General features: G+C 48.6%; 1 protein-coding gene across 1 annotated transcript in view; it reads right to left on the bottom strand.

Moving 5' to 3' along the window:
- Positions 1 to 15,147: 15,147 nt before the first annotated feature.
- NRP1 (neuropilin 1) overlaps positions 15,148 to 22,383 on the bottom strand; it is a 259,574-nt gene continuing 252,338 nt past the window's right edge. The window contains exon 18 of the mRNA XM_075315483.1: positions 15,148 to 21,056. Within this exon, the coding sequence (XP_075171598.1) occupies positions 20,773 to 21,056 (284 nt within the window). The 3' untranslated portion in view covers positions 15,148 to 20,772. The remainder of the gene's footprint in view (positions 21,057 to 22,383) is intronic.

Genomic DNA, 22,383 nt, shown 5'->3' with positions numbered 1-22,383 from the left:
TGGGGCATAATGTCCTGCTTTCCCGCAACGGCAGCAGATGGGCTGCCCGTCAACATCGTACCGGTCAGTCACTGGGGCGGCGTTTTTTTTTCCACATCACCGCCAGGGGAGATCATCAGCACTGGAAGCCAGTTCAATGGTCACTGGTTGCTGGGTCCCTGGTTTGGTCTGCATTACCTTAGTCAGAGCAGCCATGCCTTTTCTCAGTTCCAAAATCTAGAGTTGCAGTTCAAACAAGCTGTACAGTCTATCCTGGAAAACAGTTTCCGCTCTTGGCTGGAGACACGGGAATTCCTGGTAATTTCTGGCAGTGGGGCTTTCTTTCGCGCGCTTGTCTGGGCTTCGCCCACAAAGGCCTTCACGTTTCTCGCGCTTTGCCGATAATGGCAACTATCCTTTCTGAGCAAAAATATTAAGCACAGTCTATTAAGGCGCACAGTACCCAGGTTTTGGATAGGCATGATATCCTGTTTGTAATGCTAAATATAGCGCCCCACGGGGCAGGTGAGGGTCGGGTCAGGCGTTGTCACGGATGGCCTTGCCCAGTTCTATTGCCCCGAGGCGTACAGTAAATGGTGGGTAAAGCGGGGTATTTGTGGAAAGTTTGTTGTGACGCCACCTATGGTATGTGGCCAGGGCTTATCCACCGCTACAGAATTCCTTGCTGTTATGTCATGGCAGCCGGGATGGTGTCCCTCCCCACAGGTGGAGCGGGCCCCAGGTGGATGACGGGGGGTTTGGCGGTCCCTTAGAAGCGCCGAAGCACGGGGCAACAGCGTCGCTAATCAGAGTCTGAGTCAGCAACTGCGGTTCCAGGTTTTTTTTACTCACTGATTTAAAGCTGCGCCCAGGTGCTGTTCTCTGCCATCGTGGGCTCCGGTCAATCCCAAGCAAGTGAGGAGCCACCATCAGTGTTTGAGAAGAGAGAAGAGAATTTCCTATCATCAGGGGGTTCCCTTTGGAAGGTAGGAATCCTGGCTGAGCTCCTGCTCCAAGCCCTGGGCTCTCTATAGATCAAAGAGTTCAGAGGTGTCTTGTCAGAACTATGGTCCCGACTTATTTGCCTGTGAGAGTGTGTTGCGCCTACTTCTACCCCCAAGTGAAACCCGCCCCCCCAGGTGGCTGGCTTTAGTGACCGGGGAAATCCCATGCATCGTGATGGCCACCCCCCTATCTACCCTGTGCCAACTCCCCTGTAAGAAGGCTCCTAAGCTGTATGTAGAGTGTGAATGTGGAACACCAGCGATTAACCCCGCCCTTACCTGAGATGGATACCGCACCTTAACTGAGGGGCAGTACCCTGGGTGGACCAGAGCCTCAGGGGTGCCACATATGTGGCGCCCTGGACAAGCCAGGGGCCACAGAGAACAACACCAACACACCCCACACTCCCGGTCAGGCACACCAAGGTCAGACACAAAACCCTTGTTGCCTTCCTCCAGGGGCTGATGTTCACACCAGGGGGTGGGCCAGGCAGTTGGCCCCGCCCACCGAGGAGTTCACAGTCCCGGAGGCGGGAAAAGCAGGCAGATTAGAGTTGGAAATGAAAGTGGAAGGAGGGAAGTGGCAGTTAAGCAGCCTGAAGTTGGTCCGGGTGTGTGGCCCGGACGGATCAGCAAGGTTGGCAGACAGTGGTGACCGTCTGCAGGAGTGGCCTATCGGAGTTTACCGTAAGGACCGTGGACGGGCGGTGGCCCGGCGGTACCGGACCGGTACACAAAGAGAAGTCAGCACCATCTGGCAGGGGCTTACGGACCCCGGCAAGGCTAGGAGTCGCCGTGAATTTGCCAAATCCGTCAGCGAAGGGAACCTCCTGGGTTTCCCAGCAGCCAAGTCCCGACAGAAGGCAACCATCCAACCGAGAGAGGGAAACACAGTCACCGCCAAGGCTAAAGTTCCCAGGACCAGAGCCTGCAGGCAAAAGGGGCTCCTCCAGCCCATATCCAAGCTGGGGAGCGGGTTACCGGTGGGAACCCATTGGAACTGTTTACAGTACATAGGTGCAGGGAAAGGCAGTCACCATCAACCTGCCGGGAGAAACGACACCGCAGCCGTCTGTGGGACCCGTCCATCCAGCCGTGTGTTTTACCGAGAACTGTGTCCTCATCATTGGCTGAGTGAGTACCACCGTGCCGTACGGCACAGCGCTGCCCCCGCGACCCTGCACCTCACCAGGCCCCGTAACCCGCCTGCCATCCATCCCTACCCCATCACCCGGGCCCCGGGACAACCAACCCCCTACCCACGGAGGGGAGAACTAACATCAAAGCTGCTCCCTGTCACCGCTCCCGGGATCCCCGTCCAGAGCAGCGGTGGTGTCAAAACGTCACCACAACCGTGGGTGGCGTCACGGACAATATCAAATCCCCACAATCAACTCCCCTTTTCACTCACGGGCGAGGAACGCCGCTCGAGTCCCCGGGATCCGGCCCACCGCTCGAGCCACCACCGAGCAGCAGCCGCAGCAGCCGGACCCGAGCAGTGGGAGAGCGCAGCGTCCCCTCCTCCGCCCGCGACACATACACATGGGTTAAAATGTTCCAATATATGGTGAAATGGTGAAACAATGCCCACAATACACAGGGGTGAGGTGTCCCCGTATATGGGGGATAGTGCTCTCATACACAGGTGTAAAGTGTCCCCATACATAGTGGTACAGTGCCAATGAACACAGAGTTGAGGTGTCTCCATACATGGGGGTAAAGTGGTCAATACGCAAGGGTAAGGTTTCGCCATACATGTTGGTAAAGTGCTCAACACAGAAGTATGGCATCCCCATATATGGTGGTACGGTGCCCCATACACAGGGGTAAGGAGGCCCTGTATATGGTAGTACAGTCACCCCATATACAGGGGTAAGGAGGCCCTGTGTGGCACCCAAAGGTCAGGAATTGTCAGGCACGGGGGGTCTCGTACCTGCTTTTGTGACGCCCTGGCAAAACCAGGTAGTCACCAAGGTGTACATTCTCCTTGTTACCACCAGAAATCCACACTTAGGCATAACACACAGCCATTAAACCCTAGCCACCCCCTCATGATAATAGGGACACACCAGTGGGTGGGATCAGGCGGATGAGAATGCCCACCTAGGGGTCCTGAGGTGTTAGAGGAGGGAACACAACAGATCAGTAGAGAGTGTGTAATGAAGTGGAAGTGGAGCTGACAGCAGTGGTAGTCAGGGGTAGTGGCTCTTGGACTACTCGGCTAGGTGGCAGACGGTGAACAGGGCCACAGGTGATGGAGGTCGGGTCGCGGGAGACCTAAAGTGGACCGGGGCAGTGTTGTAGCCCGCCTGTGCCGACATCGGGAATCCGGTCTGGAGCTCGTGCACAGTCGGGGTGCCTGGACCCTAGGGCGAGGAAGGTTGCAAGCCCCTCTCCAATTAACCAGCCAGGGACAAGGTTCCAGAGGTTGTCCCATTAATTGCCCAGATAGAGCGAAACAGAAGCCCAACACGGGGGATAGGGTGTCCGCCAGAACCCACTGAGATCCCAAGGGTCAGCTTTCGCGGATCACAGCTCTCAAAACACACAGAACCGGGAGTGGACTTCTCCGTTCCATGCGAAGTCGTCCAAAAGGAAAGAAACACACAAAGTGCTGGAGGAAGGGAAACGTGTTCATTTACCTGGGTGCGGGACCCGAATGCACCCTCCTAAGGCAGCCGGCCACTGGCAACTTGGTTTACTACTGGACTTGTGTGAAATTACTGAACTGTGAGTACACAATTGTCCCCCGGTCCGGCCTGGCACGTCACCTCCAGCAGCCATCACTCCATTGTTCGACCCGCTGCGGCCCAGGGACTGCACCTCCCCTACTCGTGGAGGGGATCCCATCTTGCTGCCCCACACCATCAGCCCCGGGCGCCCCATCAACAGACAGCGGAGGTGCCAACATCCCTCACCGCAACCCATGGGTGGCGTCACAGACACAACAACCTCCCTTGTAAATATCCCCTTTCCGACTCTTGTGAGGACGAGCGGCCATGAGAGCCCAGGTCCGCTCACCACTCGAGCCGTAGCAGCAACCCGGATCCAAGCAGAACCCCGAGAGAGAGAAGAGGCAGCGGCCCCCGCCCGCAACACTTTACTCGTCACCAGGCCGGTGTTTTGGTCTGGGATGTCGCTGTGGCCTGCCCGGCTTTGTGCTCCGAGGTGTACACCAATAAGGCTAGGTTCACATTTACGTCAATTTCTATCAGTCACAATCCGCGGCTCTGGTAAACAACGGAATCCGTTTGGCGGATTCCGTTGTTCCCATAGACTTGTATGAGCGGAGGATTGTGACTGATGAAGCTGTGTTGCATCCTCCGCCCTACTGATCAGTCATGGAACGACTGACCGCCGGGCGGGAGGAATGCAGCTTGTAACGTTTTTTGAGCATCGCAATCCGTAGGATTTTGCTGCGCATGCTCTTCTCACGGGCGGAGGGGACGCGCTCGCCATGCTCGGGTCCGGGGCTTCTGCTGCTGCTGCTGCTGCTCGGTGGCTCAAGCGGTGGACCGGACCCGGGGACTCTAGCAGCACTCCTCACCCATGAGTGAAAAGGGGGTGGTATGTTTAGGGAGATTGTTCGTGACGCCACTCACGGGTCGTGGTGATAATGGCACGACCGCTGCTGGTAACGGGGATCCCGGGAGAGATGGTAGGGTGCAGCTGAGATGTTGTCCCCTCCGTGGGCAGGGGTTGGTGATCCCGGGGCCCGATGGTGTAACGGGGAGGCTGGATGGCTGGGGTGCAGGGACTGCGTGGCGCGGTGCCGGACGGCACTGGTGTACTCACTCAGACAATCACTGACAGAGTCGTAGGTAAACCAAAACGGCCGGATGGACGGGTCCCGCAGCCGGCTGCAGTATTGTTGTTGTGCTCTCCCCGGACGGCTGATGGTGGCTGTCTTTCCCTGCACCTTTGAGAAAGTTCTTGACTCCTGTGGTTGCCCACCGGTAGTCCGCTCCCCGGCGTGTAGGTGCCGTAGGAGCCCGTTTTGCCCACAGGCGCTGGCCCTTGGATCTCTAACCTGTGGCGGTGGCTGTATATCCTCTCTGGGTGGACGGTTGCCTTCAATCGGGACTTAGTAGTTGGGAAACCCCTGGGGTTCCTGTCACGTTCGGATTTGACTATTGACGGCGGCTCCAAGCCTGGTCGGGGTCCGATGGCCCTGCCTGTGTGCTTAGCTTCACTCCGTTCCCCGGTCCGGTACCGGCGGGCCGACGCCCGGACCCCGGTCCTGCGGAGTTACACCAACTCCTGCAGACGGCCACCACTGTCTCCCAACCTTGCTGTCAGTGTCTGGGCTCCAACCCAGACACCTCAAGTGTTCACTCCTCTCACTTTCACCTCCAAGACTGAACTGCACTTTTCCCGCCTCCAGGCCTGTGAACTCCTTGGTGGGTGGGGCCAACCGCCTGGCTCTGCCCCACCTGGTGTGGACATCAGACTCTGGAGGGAGGCAACAAGGGTTTTTGGTTTGGCTTGTCTAACTGCCTAGGGTGGGGGTGTGTGGCTAGTCCAGGGCGTCACACTCTCTCTGGCTCCCTGCACACATAACCAAGGTAAATATCGGGTAATCAAGCAAAGTGCTTTGCTTAGTTATCCGATATTTATCCTGGCTACGTGTGCAGGGAGCCTGACACTTCCCCGCTAGGCCTCGCCCCCTCCTGCACTCCGCATGTACACACACACACACACACACACACACACACATTATATATATATACACACACACACTCACACTCACCTGTCCCCAGCCATGCAGTCACCGGCACTGACTGTGAGCGATCCGCTGATCACCCGGCGGCTGACTCCTGTGAACGATCAGCTGATCACCCGGTGGCCGGCTGCTGTGAGCGATCGGCTGATTGCTCTCATTAGCCGGCCACCGGGAGATCATCTGTTCACTCTCAAAAGCCGGCCGGCTATTGTGAACGATCAGCTGATCGTTTTCTCATTTACAATGGAGTCCGACAATGAATTCTAATTCTTGTCATCCGCTGTACAACGCATCAGTCACAAGCATCAAGCAATGCATGTGATTGATGCAAAACAACGGAAATGTGAACCTAGCCTAAGGAGGGAGGATGATGGGGGTTGTAGTAGGATGATTGTCGTGACGCCACCTGCGGTACGCGGCCAGAGATTAGCCTCCGCTGCTGTCGCTGTCCTCCGGGGCAGAGGGTAATAGCAGCCGAAGATGGTATTGCTCTCCACAGGTAGAGCGGGCTCCGGGAGTCATGATGAGGGGAGTAGTGATGGAGTGGGGCAGCGACGCAGGTAATAATAGTCTGAGTCAAATACTGCGATTCCAGGTGTCTTTACTCACTCTTTGTGCCACTCGCCTGGGTAGTACTGGTCACTCGTTGTGATGTGCCCTGTCAGCCTCGGATAAGTTAGAAGCAGTCACTGGTGTTTGAAAGAAGAAAGTCCTTTGTCAGAGTTGCCCTTCCAGCCGTGGGGAACCTGGGCAGAGTGCTTCACTCCAAGCCCCAGACCCCATGAAAAGAAGAGAAGAAAGAGTTGATGGTCTCGTGTCCCAGAACTGGTGTCTGGGTAGACTGACTGATGATTGTGTTAGTGTCCTCCTACTTCTACCCCAAGTGGAACCCGCCCCCCAGGTGGCTGGCTTCAGTGACCGGGGAAGTCCCATGACTCATGATGGCCACCCCCCTGCCTACCCTGAGCCATCCTCCCCCCGGGAGAATGCTCCTAAGCTTTATGGAAAGGGTGAATGTGGAACACCGTTGATTAACCCCCTCCTTACCTCGAGGCAAATACTGCAGCTTAAATGAGCTTCAATACTCTGTGGCAACTGAAGCCTCAGTGGCACCACACCTGTATATGGTGGTACAGTCCCCCCATACAGAGAGGTAAGGTGTTTCCATACATGGTGTCCCCATTAGCAGTGCCAAAGTGTCCCAAAAACCCCTCTAGCAGGTGTCTCCGTAAATACCATAGTGACTCGCCCACCCCAGGGCTATGGGACACCCAGTGCCGGGCCGGACTAGTCTGGGGGTCGTCAGTGGTGGCGGGGCCCGACTCCGTGGCCCTGGTGGGTGTCAATTAAAGTGAATTGGTGAATAAAGTTTGTGTTCGTGACGCCACCTGTGGTATACGGCTATTTAAGCCGCCGCTGCTGTATGGGGCCTCCGGGGCTGATGGAATGGCAGCTTAGATGGTCCTGCTCCCCACAGGTGGAGCGGTACCCCGGGACACTGTTGGTGCTTGTGAGTGTCTATACAGATTAAATAACAGAGGAACACCAAGGGTGCAGTTCAAGTTGTTTACTCACAGTTCCGGGTAGGTGCACACTGGTGCCTCTGGACTGCTGAGACCCACTGTCAGGGACCTCCGCCGATCCTGGGTAACTTCTGGAGTGAAAGCCGGTACCCTTCTCTCAAGTGTCTCTGTCTTCAGCTGTCTCCTTAAACCTTGCCTTTGTAGGATGAACCTGGCTCGGCCTCCACAACAGCTTTCAGGCTGGGGGGTCACCTGTCGGATGATTATCCCCTTTCTAGAGGTTCTGCAGTGGGCTGTGGCCCGGGGAGTTTGCAACTTTCCCTGGGCCTCGGTTTTTACTGTTAGAGATGATTTTTCACTCCTCCGGTTTCTAGGGACCGTCCCCTGTTGCAGCTTGATCCCTCCACGATGTTCTTGTGGAACAGGCCACCACAGCTCAAAACTATCCGTGGCCCTGGAATCCCTTCTTTTCTTTGCTTGGTGTCACCTGGACCCTCTGAGTCCCAGGATCTTCACCAGGAAGCGTCTCTTTCTTTCCTTAGGTCCTGTCTGACTAGAGCTTTCTTTCTTCTTCCCCTTCTCGTCTGCCTCACTCAGACCTCCTCCTCCTCCTTCCCTCTCTCTCTTTCACTCTCTATCTTGACCTTCCTTTTACTGTCTGCTCTCTGGTGGCTCCTCCCACCTCCCCAGTTGCTCTGATCTACCCTATAGGAGCAGGGATGGGTCTTATGGCCCCTCCCAGCATGCAGCATGGGAGGGTAGCTGCCACTATCCCTGGTCCCAGTGTGTACCTAACAATGGGTGTAGTGTAGATTTACCAGGGGACCGGCGTTCACTCCTTTCCTTACCCAGAATGGGACATCACACCGCTGGATGGGGTGCAATGTTCCTGTGGCGACGGAAGCCTCAGGGGCGCCACACTCCCCCACAGCGAATCCCAGCACGTCCTCGGGCTGAAAAACAACAGAAAATGTGGAAAGAACTGCAAAATTTTTGTTATGCATAACATGAAACAATAAAACTTTTCTTCCCTTTATGGGAGGCACAGATACTTTAACGTTGCAAACTTTCTTATAAAGAAACATCTAAGTGTGCACTTCCAGTCCATTGCACGGTTTGGTACTTCCACCATAATTCTGGTAGGGGGCACAACGGGTGCAACTAATTACATTTTGATCTTCTGACCACACATAGTCCAGTGGCCCAAAACGTCTTTTCAACATTAAAGGGGGAAAAGGCAAAGACAAAACCAGCCACTAAGTCCAGTGGCCTGGTAACATATAATCATGGGGGCAGGGTGACATCTTCAAAAAGCACATGAGGGCAAAACAAAAGGGACGTCTTCACAAATGGATGAGGGGCAGACAGGGGCTATATACAGTTCAGGTCTTCTTTCTCTTCACTTTTACTCTTGCATTTCTGTGCTGGAGTCCCGACTTGGCAGGGCCCTAGGCAGCATATAGTACATTGAAATCTGTATCTGCAACTCTTGGGTGCTTGTAGCAGGCCTGCTGCAAGGTGCTGCGTCCTTGTCTTGGCGGGCCGAGCCTGGCGTGGCTGCGGCCTGTTCTGAGCGGGCCGCACCTGGCGTGGCTGCGGCCTGGTTCAGCGTCACTCCTGCGGCGTGGATTAACGTCGCTACTGCGGCGGCATCTTGCTTGGCCGAGCAAGGTATCGCTGCTGGGGCTTCAGCTGGACGGGCCGGGCTTGGCGTCGCTGCTGCGGTGTGGATGGGCGTCGCTCCGGCGGCGAGATCTTGGCGGGCCACACCTGGCGTGGCTGCGGCCTGGAACGGCGTCGCCGCGCTGGGCGCCTCTCCACGGACCGCAGGCATGGCAGCGGGGGTCGGGGCACTCGCGCCGGCAGGGGCATTAAATGAGTCACCCCTCAGTAGCATCTCCGGTGTTCTGGCGGTCGCTGGCCTGCTGCAGGGTGCTGGTATTAGAGCTGCATTGGTGGCACGCGCGCTTGCAAGAGGACTGGGCAGGAACCCCACCTGGCAATCCGGGCTCCGCCGGTTAGGGGTGACACTCTCTTTACCCGGCTCCGCAGCGGCTGCTGGATCTTCTCCGCTCTCCAGGATGCAGGACACCACCCGGTTCTCAGGTGCGTGTCCCGGCTCGGCCACTCCTCCTCTGGCTGCTCGTTGCTCGGCGTCCATCCTTTTAGCTTCTTCACGTGCCATCTTTTCTTCCTCCGCTCTCCATCGCGGGAACTGCTTCGCGCTCTTTCGGCAAGACCAAGGAGGCGGGGCTTCTCTTCGCGCCCTTTCTTCTGGCACGCCCCTCTTCTTCCCGCGCTCAGCGGCTTCAATGGCGGCAGCTTCTCACAGTAAAACAGTCTGTTTGGCACAATTCACATACACAGTTCTTTCAGGCGCACAGTACCCGTCCTGGGCACGAAATCCTGTTCGTGACGCCAAAAGTTGACTCGCCCACCCCAGGGCTATGGGACACCCGGTGCCGGGCCGGACTAGTCTGGGGGTCGTCAGTGGTGGCGGGGCCCGACTCCGTGGCCCTGGTGGGTGTCAATTAAAGTGAATTGGTGAATAAAGTTTGTGTTCGTGACGCCACCTGTGGTATACGGCTATTTAAGCCGCCGCTGCTGTATGGGGCCTCCGGGGCTGATGGAATGGCAGCTTAGATGGTCCTGCTCCCCACAGGTGGAGCGGTACCCCGGGGCACAGTTGGTGCTTGTGAGTGTCTATGCAGATGAAATAACAGAGGCAACACCAAGGGTGCAGTTCAAGTTGTTTACTCACAGTTCCGGGTAGGTGCACACTGGTGCCTCTGGACTGCTGAGACCCACTGTCAGGGACCTCCGCCGATCCTGGGTAACTTCTGGAGTGAAAGCCGGTACCCTTCTCTCAAGTGTCTCTGTCTGCAGCTGTCTCCTTAAACCTTGCCTTTGTAGGATGAACCTGACTCGGCCTCCACAACAGCCTCCAGGCTGGGGGGTCACCTGTCGGATGATTATCCCCTTTCTAGAGGTTCTGCAGTGGGCTGTGGCCCGGGGAGTTTGCAACTTTCCCTGGGCCTCGGTTTTTACTGTTAGAGATGATTTTTCACTCCTCCGGTTTCTAGGGACCGTCCCCTGTTGCAGCTTGATCCCTCCACCGATGTTCTTGTGAAACAGGCCACCACAGCTCAAAACTATCCGTGGCCCTGGAATCCCTTCTTTTCTCTGCTTGGTGTCACCTGGACCCTCTGAGTCCCAGGATCTTCACCAGGAAGCGTCTCTTTCTTTCCTTAGGTCCTGTCTGACTAGAGCTTTCTTTCTTCTTCCCCTTCTCGTCTGCCTCACGCAGACCTCCTCCTCCTTCCCTCTCTCTCTTTCACTCTCTATCTTGACCTTCCTTTTACTGTCTGCTCTCTGGTGGCTCCTCCCACCTCCCCATTTGCTCTGATCTACCCTATAGGAGCAGGGATGGGTCTTACGGCCCCTCCCAGCATGCAGCATGGGAGGGTAGCTGCCACTATCCCTGGTCCCAGTGTGTACCTAACAATGGGTGTAGTGTAGATTTACCAGGGGACCGGCGTTCACTCCTTTCCTTACCCAGAATGGGACATCACACCGCTGGATGGGGTGCAATGTCCCTGTGGCGACGGAAGCCTCAGGGGCGCCACACTAGCAGTATATGAAGCTAAAAAATTGCATGTTCAGTTCAGCCTATTTTCCTGCAATGTCAAAGCACAGGATGAAAAAACCTGATAAAATAAAAGTCAATTTTCTTCATGTTGAAGTATAAATTACTCCAGACTCCAAATAAAACCCTTTATCAACATCCTGTACAAAATAATATCAGCACTAGCAGGTTTTCTATTAGGCGCCTCTTTATTCCATTACGTAATTAAGTGATTGTAGCGCCCCTGAGACCCTCAGGGCACTACAGGGAACTGCATCCTCTTGGGGATGCAGGACCTACCCCCTGGGACCTGGAGTACCAGTGCCTTTTCCACCAAAACACAATCTATATCCTAGTTCTCCTATCCACACTGGGCATAGAGGGTTAACCACGTAAAGGGATGGTCGCCATGGGAAAGAGTCCCTGGGTATAGGCAGCCTGGTGGGAAGGGTCAGTCAGTCAGTTGTGAGGAGAGAGTCGAGTAGCACACAGGAGAGGTGTGCGGACATGCCTGAGCTGGGTCCGTGTAACGGTGACCCCGGGAGCACAGGAGAGAGGTCGCCAGGATGGGTACCGAGATACCGCTAGGACCAGAGCACGCACGGGGCACAGGGCCCTAGGTCAAGCGCAAGTTTTAGACTGTTTGGCAAATACCTGCCCGGTGAGGACACCTTCACGGACTTCACCGAACCAAATAATCCAGGGGCATCAGCAGTAAACTAGGATCTTATCTCCCCGCAGGGTCCGCACTGCCTGCCATATGGAGAAGGAGACTGTACCCCAAAAGGGACAGTCTGGGTCCCCAAACGCTCCACGCTGCGGGGACTCAATCTACAGAGAGTGCCGGGGACAGAGCAACCTGGGTCATTATATTGGCACTGGTCCTCTGGGGTCCTGAGCCAGCAACCCCTGGGTCCGCAGTGAGTAGAGACTGTTAAAGACAACCTGGTGTGGTCTCCATTATTGCCCTCTACATCTCCCAGGCACAGCCCTACCTGCGGAGGGCCTACCATCACAGCTGCCACTACCACCAGCCCTGGAAGTACCTACATTAGACAGCGGCGGTTCTCCATCTCTAACTGCAACCTCCAGGTGGCGTCACATGATAAAAACTCTTATCTCCCCTGTAAATACCCCCCATTAACAAAAGGGGCCCAGAGCACGGGATCGGTCAATGGCCACCAAAGTGACATTCCCATTTGTTACTGCCCGGGACCGAGTACCCCCTACTCTGGGCGCTACATGATGAAATAAAGAAAGATCTAAAGAAACATCACGCGAACGCTGGGAATGCATTACCATCTGTAATATGGCCGGGAGCATTATGCTGAGCACTACATACAGCGGACTGCCATTCTCACTCACACTCACTGTGTTATCATGTAAAAGACTATTACTAGACTATTGGGGAGATCTCTGTATTGACCTTTGATATAGTTATACATTGTTATTAGGTCTCCTCTGAATCATCATTTGTAGACTAATTAATCTTAATTTGATCATTTTTCTGGGGTCTGTAATATACTCAGTCCATTTATAACTTTAGCTGTCCACCTGTGAACCCGCTAAAGCTCTCTTATGTCATTGAGCACTAATGCTCAAATCAAATTATAATACTCCATATGTGGGATATATAAACTGCTGGAAGGCACTATCTAATATACACCATGTAGGGACACAGTGAGCATGTGAAAGAAAGTGATCTGGTCAGATGAGACCAAAGTAGAACTTTCTGAGCTAAATGCAAAATGCTATGTGTGTTGGAAAACTAAGGGGTACTTTACACACTGCGACATCGTATCCGGAATATCGTCGGGGTCACGTCGTTAGTGACGCACATCCGGCGCCGGTAACGACATCACAACGTGTAAATCCTAGATGCGCCGATAAACGATCGCAAAAGCGTCGAAAATCGGTGATCTGTGTAGCGTCGGACATTTTCATAATGTCGGGTCGACCGCAGGTACGATGTTGATTGTCGTTCCTGCAGGTCCACACATCGCTGTGTGTAAACCCGCAGGATCGACAAACATCTCCTTACCTGCGTCCCGCCGGCAATGTGGAAGGGAGAAGGTGGGCGGGATGTTATGTCCCGCTTATCTCCGCCCCTCCGCTTCTATTGGCCGGCCGATTAGTGACGTCGCCGAGCAGGTATGTGCGTGACGCTGCCGTAGCGATAATGTTCGCTACGGCAGCAATCACCACATATCGCATGTGCAACGGGGACGGGTGCTATCGCGCTCGGCATCGCTAGCCGATGCTAGCGATGTCGCAACGTGCAAAATACCCCTAACACTCCACATCACCCTGAAAACATCATCCCCACCATCACACGTGGTGGAGGCAGCATCATGCTGCGGGTAGACTTTTCTTCAGCAGGGACAGGGAAGCTGGTCAGAATTGATGGAAGATGGATGACACTAGATACAGGGTAATCCTGGAGGAAAAGACTTGAGACTGAGGTGTAGGTTCACCTTCCAGCAGGACAACAACCCTAAACATCCTCCCAGAGCTACAATGAATGGTTTAGATCAAAGCATATTCATGTGTATGAATGGCAAAGTCAAAATCCAAACATAAATCTAATTGAGAATCTGTGGCAAGAGTTGAAAATTGCCACAGATTATCCCACACCCCTGATTTGCAGCGCACTAAGGAAAGTGACAAGCGGTGTGTTGGATTAAACATAGTTCAGCATTCATAGCACTGCTACATTTAGCAGAGGAAACAAGTTTTTTTTTCTAAATTGCACAAAGTAGTCTAGTAAGTGATACATCGCTGGAATCAAAGTCTTTGCCTCTACATTATGCTGATCTCAGATTCCATAGCTAAGGATGAGTGAACCGAAATTGTAAAGTCTTGGACCCAAACACAGACTTTTTCCTGCACATCCAGTTCGGGTTTGTCATCCAAATAAATCTTGTTGAAAGATTGCAAAGCAGCCGATCAGCAAGCTTTTCCAGCGTGGGCACGTCTGGCCCCATCACAGCTATGTCAAGTATTAGCATGTCTGTGATTATCCGGTGCGCCAGTGTAAAAAAAAATAAAAAAAAATAAAAAAATATTAAGGGCTCCCGCCCTATCCTTGATATACAGGGCGGGTAAAGCAACAGGCTGCAACCCACAGCAGTCAGCTTTACCTTGGCTGGTTATCAGAAATGGAGGAGGTTAAAAATATGGACGGTCAGATTGTGGGACATGGTGGTACATCAGTCTGGCAATTGGGTTCAACTGAGTTCACTGAGGGCCCCCCATATTGAACTCCATTGACCTCACTGCCAAATTGCCGGACTGCTGTGGATCCATGTCTAGCAATCTGGCAGTTCAGCAGTCTGGCAGCGGATTCACCAGCAGTCACAGTTGCTACCGTGACCATGGGAACTCAGCTGTGAACTCCGATGAAGTTACTGACATCACCACTTCCCACAGCCAGGTCCCCCACTGCCATCAGTGTGTCCCAGAAGCTGCAGTGATAAGTAACGTTTTCCATCACTGCAGACTCTAGATGTAGCAGAGTCTAGATCGTGGGATGTTGTGTGGATTACGCTGGACCTGCAGGGATGTTTTGAGGGGATAATCAAGGGGTGAAAGAGGGTGTGTGTTTATTTTATTTCAAATAAATGATTTTTATGTGTTTGTGTTTATTTCTTTTGACTTACAGAGTTAATAATGGGGGTGTCTCATAGACGCCTCACCATTACAACCTAGGGCTTGATGGCAGCTGTGATTATTGACAAATTAATCACAGCTATCTTCAACCCCATATATTACCCCGATTGCCACCACATCAGGGCAAGCGGAATTACCAGGTAAAGCACCAGAATTGATGCATCTAAAGTATGCGCCACGTCTGGGGCAGCTGTGGGCTGATATTTTTAGGCTGGGAGAGGTCAATAATCATGGCCCTTCCCACCCTGATAATATCAGCCCCCAGCTATTAGGTTTACTGTGGCTGGTTATCAAAAATGGGGGACCCCATGTTTGTTTGTTTTTAAAATATATCACATACAGTATGTGCATTAAAGTATATAAAGAAAATTTGTTTTAGCATGTCTTTTAGGATTAGGCTAGTTACTAGCGGCGCTATAAGCCCTTTTAGTATTGTAACTCTATTTCAACAAAGTATTACAAAGCTCCACCCGATGGGGGACTCATGGGTCAACTTTGCTGTGGATAACTTGATTAAAAAATAATAAAGCTTTAATCACAAAGCCGGCCATGTTAACTTGTAGGAAATTATTTTTTTGCCATAGAGAAGATATATATGAAAAAAAAGTCATGCAAAAGTGGAAATATTTTATGAAAATGTTTATTTCAACTGTATCTTTGGAATGTAGTAGTCTTCGTTTGGGAATTAAGTTACAGTTCTATTTTATGTGATATTATGCATTTCAATGTCCAAGAATACAAATGTCGTTCAAAGTTAAGGCTTTGCAGTTCATTCCAAAACAACAGTTTACAAGTGTCATATTGTCATACAAAATAAAAATTTCTGTAAAAAAATTTGCACAAAATTTCATGATGATACAAAACATGAAGCAATAATATACCAGTAAAATGAAATCATTTTACTACAGAAAAGTTTTTTTTAACAGTTTTCGATAAAGAAAAAAATATGTTATTTTACATTTTAAAAATTATGAAACAATCTAAAACAAATATAAATGAACAATTTTTTTTTTAACACTGCCTTTACAAACAAAACCCTTCAGTCCAAGTGGAGGGGACGGCAACGAACTACCACGCAAATGTTGACCGCCCTCTCTGTCTGGTAAAGGTTTAATAATGTTATCAACATATAATTTTAAATATAGTTTTCAGTGCAAGATTCCTTTCTCTCAGTTTTAAAGATTCAGTATCATTTTTCACCTCCAATGTGACGCAGAAATAATAACAGCTGAAGTGGATGGTGGAAATTTTTGAATTTGTTTTGACCATGAAGTTTCCAAAAAGGAGAAAATTAAAAGCAAATAAAAGTAATACATACAAATATACAGAAATAATCAAAATGCCCAAAAGAAAACTCCAGCCATAAGTGGATGCTGCATACAAGGTGCTAGAAGAGTGGTCAAATAACTATATATGTATATATATATATATATATATATATATATATATATACACACATATATATATATATATATATATATATATATTTTTTTTTTTTTTTTCAAAGCAATCAATCAGATTAAAGATAATATGTCTGTAACATAGTTTGGAAATCTAGGGCCGAATCATTAGGACTGCTCTCTTACTGAAGCCACTGTCGGAGAAAGATGAATCTAATTCATTTAGAAGTGTATACATCTCAAAAAATTAGGCGTATCTTACAATTTTTATGTTCTTGTGCCAGAAATGTTACTAGTATATTTCTGCCATAATTTATAACACTAAAGTTCCATAAATCTTGATGAATTAGTTGTACGGGACTCACTACACACAGTTTTGTCCATGCTCTACCCAATTTGGCGGAGTTGGGCGGGACTAGCATAAAAATACCAAAAGTCGCTACTTTTTTTTCAGCAACTTTCCAAAAATTTTGAAAAGTTTCAAGGTATTACAGCAGAAAACTGTTGAAAACTCATTACAGGGGATCCTTCCCCAATTTTTCTTACGTTGAACTGGCCAAATGATGTAATAGTGACTGCAAGGAAGAAGAAACCATTTTTTCATCTTTATTTTTTTAATGTTGCCTCTTCGTTGCAGAGGTATTAGCAATCAAAGTATTTGGTAGTGGACATCATCAGAGAGTAGAGATGAATGAACTCAAACTTTTAAGTTCAGTGTTCGTACCGAACACTTTGCAAAAAAAAAATCAGTATTTGAGTTGAAAGTTCAGGTGCTTTATGTATGGCGAGCATCGCTGTGCTCGGGTTCACTTGGTTCTTTGCCCAGTTTGAGCCGCTTGCAATGTTTGAATGGCTCTCTCTTGTATGTGGTCAGAGAGCGAACTGCCCAATGTGTGACTTCGAATGAGGTTCGGGTCAAGTTTGGGTCCAGAACAGAATTTATCTAAAGTCCGGTTGAACCCGTAGAACCCAAACTTCTATGAGGCCGCTTTTCTCAGAGAGTTTTAACTGAGGGCATGTACTTCTTCCCCCTGTATGATGCTGACCAATCGAATGCTGTCAGTAACACTCAAAGGAAAGAAGAACATGCTCGTATTATATCTTAGAGTAGGCTTTCTCCTGTATGAGACATATAATGTCAGACAGTCCAAATCTCATTGCAGAACCATTACAAGTTTAACACAACAGAAATAAGTGTGATTCCTGACATCGTTAAGGTCTCATCTCCAAACAGGCAGTGTGAGGGGAAAGGCAGTACAGCAGAGGTGACAGTGTTATGACAAGAGGACAGCTGATAGAAAGGTTTGTAATGTGACACAGCAAAACTCAGTTAAACGAAAGCTCAAAGGTGCCGGTAATCACACTCATGTCTGTTGTACTCACATCAACTTCACTGTAATCACTTCAGTGACAGCAGAGCAGGCTGTCAATAAATCTCACACAGGGGTAGCCTTTTCTAAGCTATGGTGGGGACGTGTTCTTTTTCTCCTGAGTGTTGCCTATTTATGATTGGTCAACGTCATACAGGGGGAAGAAGTGCACTCCCCTATTGAAAACTGTTTGATAATGTCCACTTACATAGCAAAAATTAACTCATAAGCTACTAAATACTTTTCTTGCTAATATATTTGCAAAACAAATGCCAAAAACCCCATCATGTTACATTCTGCTCTGCAGCCACTAAGACATCGAGTGTCCAATTCAAAATTAAAAGTTTAGAGAAAGCTCCTTTTTAATGAATCAGGCCTATAATTTTATTTGTTTTTATGAAGTTGTGTGTAACCCATAACTTTTTGACTTTCTAACTAGAAGAGATTTGACTGTTTGAATATTCTGTGGCAAAGTCATGCAATCAAGGGCCAGCAAAAACATAAATGTCACATAGGTGAGTACAAAGAGTAGTATCCTATAGGAACATGTCTGTTGAGCTATCACAAAAGTGACATCAGAGAACGAACATCACTTCAGATCTACTCAGATGTTAATGTTCATTTTGTAACTGATATCTATTTCAATGGATTATATTTGGAATCAGTAATTATGACCATTTCTCCATTGGAAACTGGGACCTGCACCTTCTTAGTTACAAATCTGACTATTAAACATTTCATTATTCCAGATGGACGACTGGAGCTAAAACTGTGATGGATTGGGATTCCAGATGAACGACTGGGACTAAAACTGTGATGGAACGGAATTCCAAATGGATGACTGGGACTAAATCTGTGATGGAACGGGATTCCGGATGGATAACTGGGACTAAAACTGATGGAACGGGATTCCGGATGGATGACTGGGACTAAAACTGATGGAACGGGATTCCGGATGGACGACTGAAACTAAATCTGTGATGGAACGGGATTCCGGATGGATGATTGGGACTAAAACTGTGATGGAACGGGATTCCGGATGGACGACTGAGACTAAAACTGATGGAACGGGATTCTGGATGGATGACTGGGACTAAAACTGTGATGGAATGGAATTCCGGATGGACGACGGAGACTAAAACTGTGATGGAACGGGATCCTTTCCCAATATTGTTTATATGGATTTTCTAAAATGCTTTCACAAATCCATTTTTTCCCTTTTTACTACGAGAGGTACTAAGAGAGGGAAGAGGTATTTATTGCCGGTAGGATATGCACAAAATGGTCAGGTGTCTCATAAACCTCCAGTATCGATAATACATCTGCCTAGTGTTTGTTTGATATGTGCAACATGTAACAAACAGACTAGGATTTGTAGCACCATAAATATATTCCCGTCTCTTCTTTGTGATGCTGTAGGGATGTCACAAACCAAGTACCATATTGTACACGATGGAGCACTGGGCCATTTTTAGGCTGGAATTTTATTAGATCAGTTAATCCTATTTTGGAATCAAACGCGTACAAGTCATCAAGACTTGTTGGATCAGCTGGGAAGGGTTTTCTTGCAGGTTCATATTGTTGCCATAATTTAAGAATCCTTTTGCTGTCTCAGTTTTCTGCTCTCCAGGAGCGCACGAGACGGAGCATTGGGGACATCAAATATTCTCGAATGTTACAAAGAAGTAATAAATAATAAATTACAAAGTTACTAACTGTGAAGAATTTGAACCTAACACACCCAACAAAATACTCTAAAAGCGATGCACATCTAACCAATCATCAGCCTAAATAACACGTACAAAGAGAACATTGTGGGTATAAAAATAAATACATCTATTGAACGATGGAACATTAGGGTTTTGGTAATAATGAGCAAACTCACCTGCTTTGATGGTGAACCAATTCATTAATCATTTGTGAGAAAAGGGACAGAATAATGACTACGGTACCTAGGGTAACACAAAGCTACATTCTTCTAAGTATATCCAAAGAATAGGTGATATTTTGTAGTTTGTTGGGTCCTAACCACTTGGATCCTCGCAGGTCCTGAGATGCGATGTTGATCCAAGTAACATCGAATTAAACATTTTAGAATCCCATCTTTGGGATTTGTGGTGGTCTCAGAGGTCAACATATCACATGATTCCCTTTAAATTATAGAATTAAAACTTAATTTCCCAAAAGGGCTACTGAACTTGACCCATTTATTTAGACCAGTCTAGAAGACAATATTTTGCCGTAACAACAGGTTAGACGCCAACTACCATTGGTCTACCTGTGTTGAGACATAACACTCTACCGGAAGTTACACCAACACTTTTTTTGGGGGGAAAAATGATACCGAAGCTTCTGATCTCCTGACAGAAAGTCAAAGTTAAACTTTGTAGGGTAAATGTCAGAAATTTCCCTTATTTGATAGAAACAAAAGGATGGTCTTCAGCATGAGAGCTGTTTTTTTTTGCCTTTGAGTCAATGGCAAAACCTTTACATTGTCTGCTCAGAGCTGAGTACAGATTGTTAAATACATTCTACAGAGAACATAAAAGGGATATTGCAGCTTTTTTACAATAAAGTTGTGGTTTTGACTTAAAGAAAACAAAAAACAAAAAAACAATATTCAGAAATAAAAGCTATTCAGCCAAGTTGGTGGTTTATCTAGAGCCCTTGCCTTATCAAGGCCATAGAAAAAAATGACCATTCTGGTACACAGTTATCGACAAGGGCCTGTGATAAAAAAAAGAACGTTATTGTAATCAGTGAGAATACAGTCAAAACTAACACAAACACAAAAAGGCACTTGAGAGGACATCCACTAGCTAGTGCCGCAACATTTCCTCGAAGGGTAGACCGATACCCCCTATTGCCATTGCATTTGATGATGGTGCATGTACTGTATAGACATTTTTAAGCACTATGCTTCAGAACAACACTGAAACACAACAATAATGGATAGCTTTTGCTTCAAAAATGCCAAAAAAACATCATAGTGGCACATATTAGGACTTCCTAAGCCTTTGTTACAGCACAAACAGATATGCACAAACATGAAATAGTCGTGCCGCGAGTCCAATGATGTGTAGGGGTAGGACACACAGGTCTGGTGTCCATCCAAAACCCCCAGTGAGTGTTATCTCTGGGTTCTGTGCACAACCAAGAAGTATCCGCAGCAGGAAACAGAACAAAACGAAACAGAGGTTACAAAACCATAAAATCGATCATAATTGGTCTCAACACCAGCATCTGATTATCCATAAACAAAATAACGAACAGAAAAGCCAGCTGTACATGATTCAGATTGTATATACGTTCATAGTTTTCAGGTATATTCACTGAAGCTCCTGAGAGAAGTTTGGCTTCACGACAACCAACGCACTTTTTTAGCCTAAACAGTAAAAGATCATCGGTCCGCCTTCACCAAAATTGACGTTAGTCTTTCCACCAAAAGTTTCTGCAACGTTACGTTTCCTTTCGCTGCTTCATGCCTCTGAATATGTATTCTGTGTGTTTAGTTTGTCCTTTTTCAACTTGACACCGTCCACAAGTTCAAAATTGTAATTTTCAAGGGCTGACAAGTTCCTCTGTGACATGACATGATGCCAACAAGCACAGTAAAGGACCACTCCACATATCGCTCCTAGGAGTACCCCCAGAGCACTCATTGCGATGATGGTGATAAGAATGGGGTCCAAATTCTTCAGAACGCCGCCTGGATGCCTGACGACTGTATCGTTATTCCAACCAGGATAATTAGGTGTGATACCTGAAAAAGAATAAGTTGCCATTGTAAGTGTCAGACATTTATGGTTTTATTTTACATGGTCTACTAAGAGATCATACATCATATTTGTGTCCTTGTGTGCTCGCTTCTTACTAAAGACGTCTACTAATCCAATGTATAGGCGGTTTAAGGGACAATTTGGATAAGACTGATATACTGACATATGCTTAATCAGAGGCCTGAGTTGTGGTACCGGAGATAGGGATCCATCTTTCCTGCCCCTTCCTCCTCTGCACTAAGTGGTGTATCAGTCGAGCAACTAATGTCTCTTTAACACTCCATTACCCATCAGAAACAATCTCAGTAGAGTCCCATGTACCAGGAACGAAATGTGACTACTCTCAGCCTCGGAAAATAAGGGAACAACTACAACTACTATATTGACTTTTTTGCTATTGACCCCAATAGGAAAAGTCTGTAAATATGTTATCCTTGCTCATTCACCAGTGGAAACTGACTTGCTGGGGATTTAAAAATCTGCACCCAAACTCAACTTTGGCAGACAGTTCCCAGGTCCTTCCCAGCTCCGTGTGGATGGCACATCCTACATCATCCACGCAAAGGCCTCCATTGTGCTCCTGTCCATGTTCACTTTTCTCTGCCTTGCTGAGGGCAGATCACAGTATTGTAGTGCGCATGCGCAGGCGGTCTTTGACCTTTCTATGCACCTGTGCATTACAGTACTTTGCTCTACCCGCAGCCGGCCGGAGAAAAGTGCTCGTGCACAGGATTGTAAAGGAGGCCTCTGTGGGGATGACATAGGAGGCGTCATCCACACGGAGCTAGCAAGGAGGACGATGATGGAAGGAAGATAGGAGGCGCTGGACCGAGATCAGTGATACCCATTAGACCCGACATTTTCTAAGGGACAAATCTGTTGACAGGTTTCTTTTAAAAAATTAAACAGATAATTGAGGCAAACCTAAAAAAATATTTTTTTTTGCTTAGGGTTGTGCCTAATTTTCAGTCCACTATGTATAGCAATCCAATTGGTGTTAACTGATATGTAAGTAAAAATAAGTGGGCTCTATATATGTAAAATTCATTATTAACAAAAATACAGTCATGCGAGAAAGTGCTGACACCCTTGAAATTATTCCGGAAAATGAAATGTTTCTTCCAGAAATTACATTGCAGTTGCATATAGTTTGTTATACACATGTTTATATACTTTGTGTGTATTGGGACAACCCAAAAAACATAGAAAAAAAGGCAAATTGGACATAATTTTTTCACACAAAAATACAAAAATGGGCAGAATAAAATTGCTGGCACCCTGAGATTAATATTTGGGTGCGCACCCTTTGGA

The sequence above is a fragment of the Anomaloglossus baeobatrachus genome, chromosome 6 (genome assembly GCF_048569485.1).
Source record: "Anomaloglossus baeobatrachus isolate aAnoBae1 chromosome 6, aAnoBae1.hap1, whole genome shotgun sequence".
Lineage (NCBI taxonomy): Eukaryota > Metazoa > Chordata > Amphibia > Anura > Aromobatidae > Anomaloglossus > Anomaloglossus baeobatrachus.
This window is presented reverse-complemented; position numbering and strand designations above follow the sequence as displayed.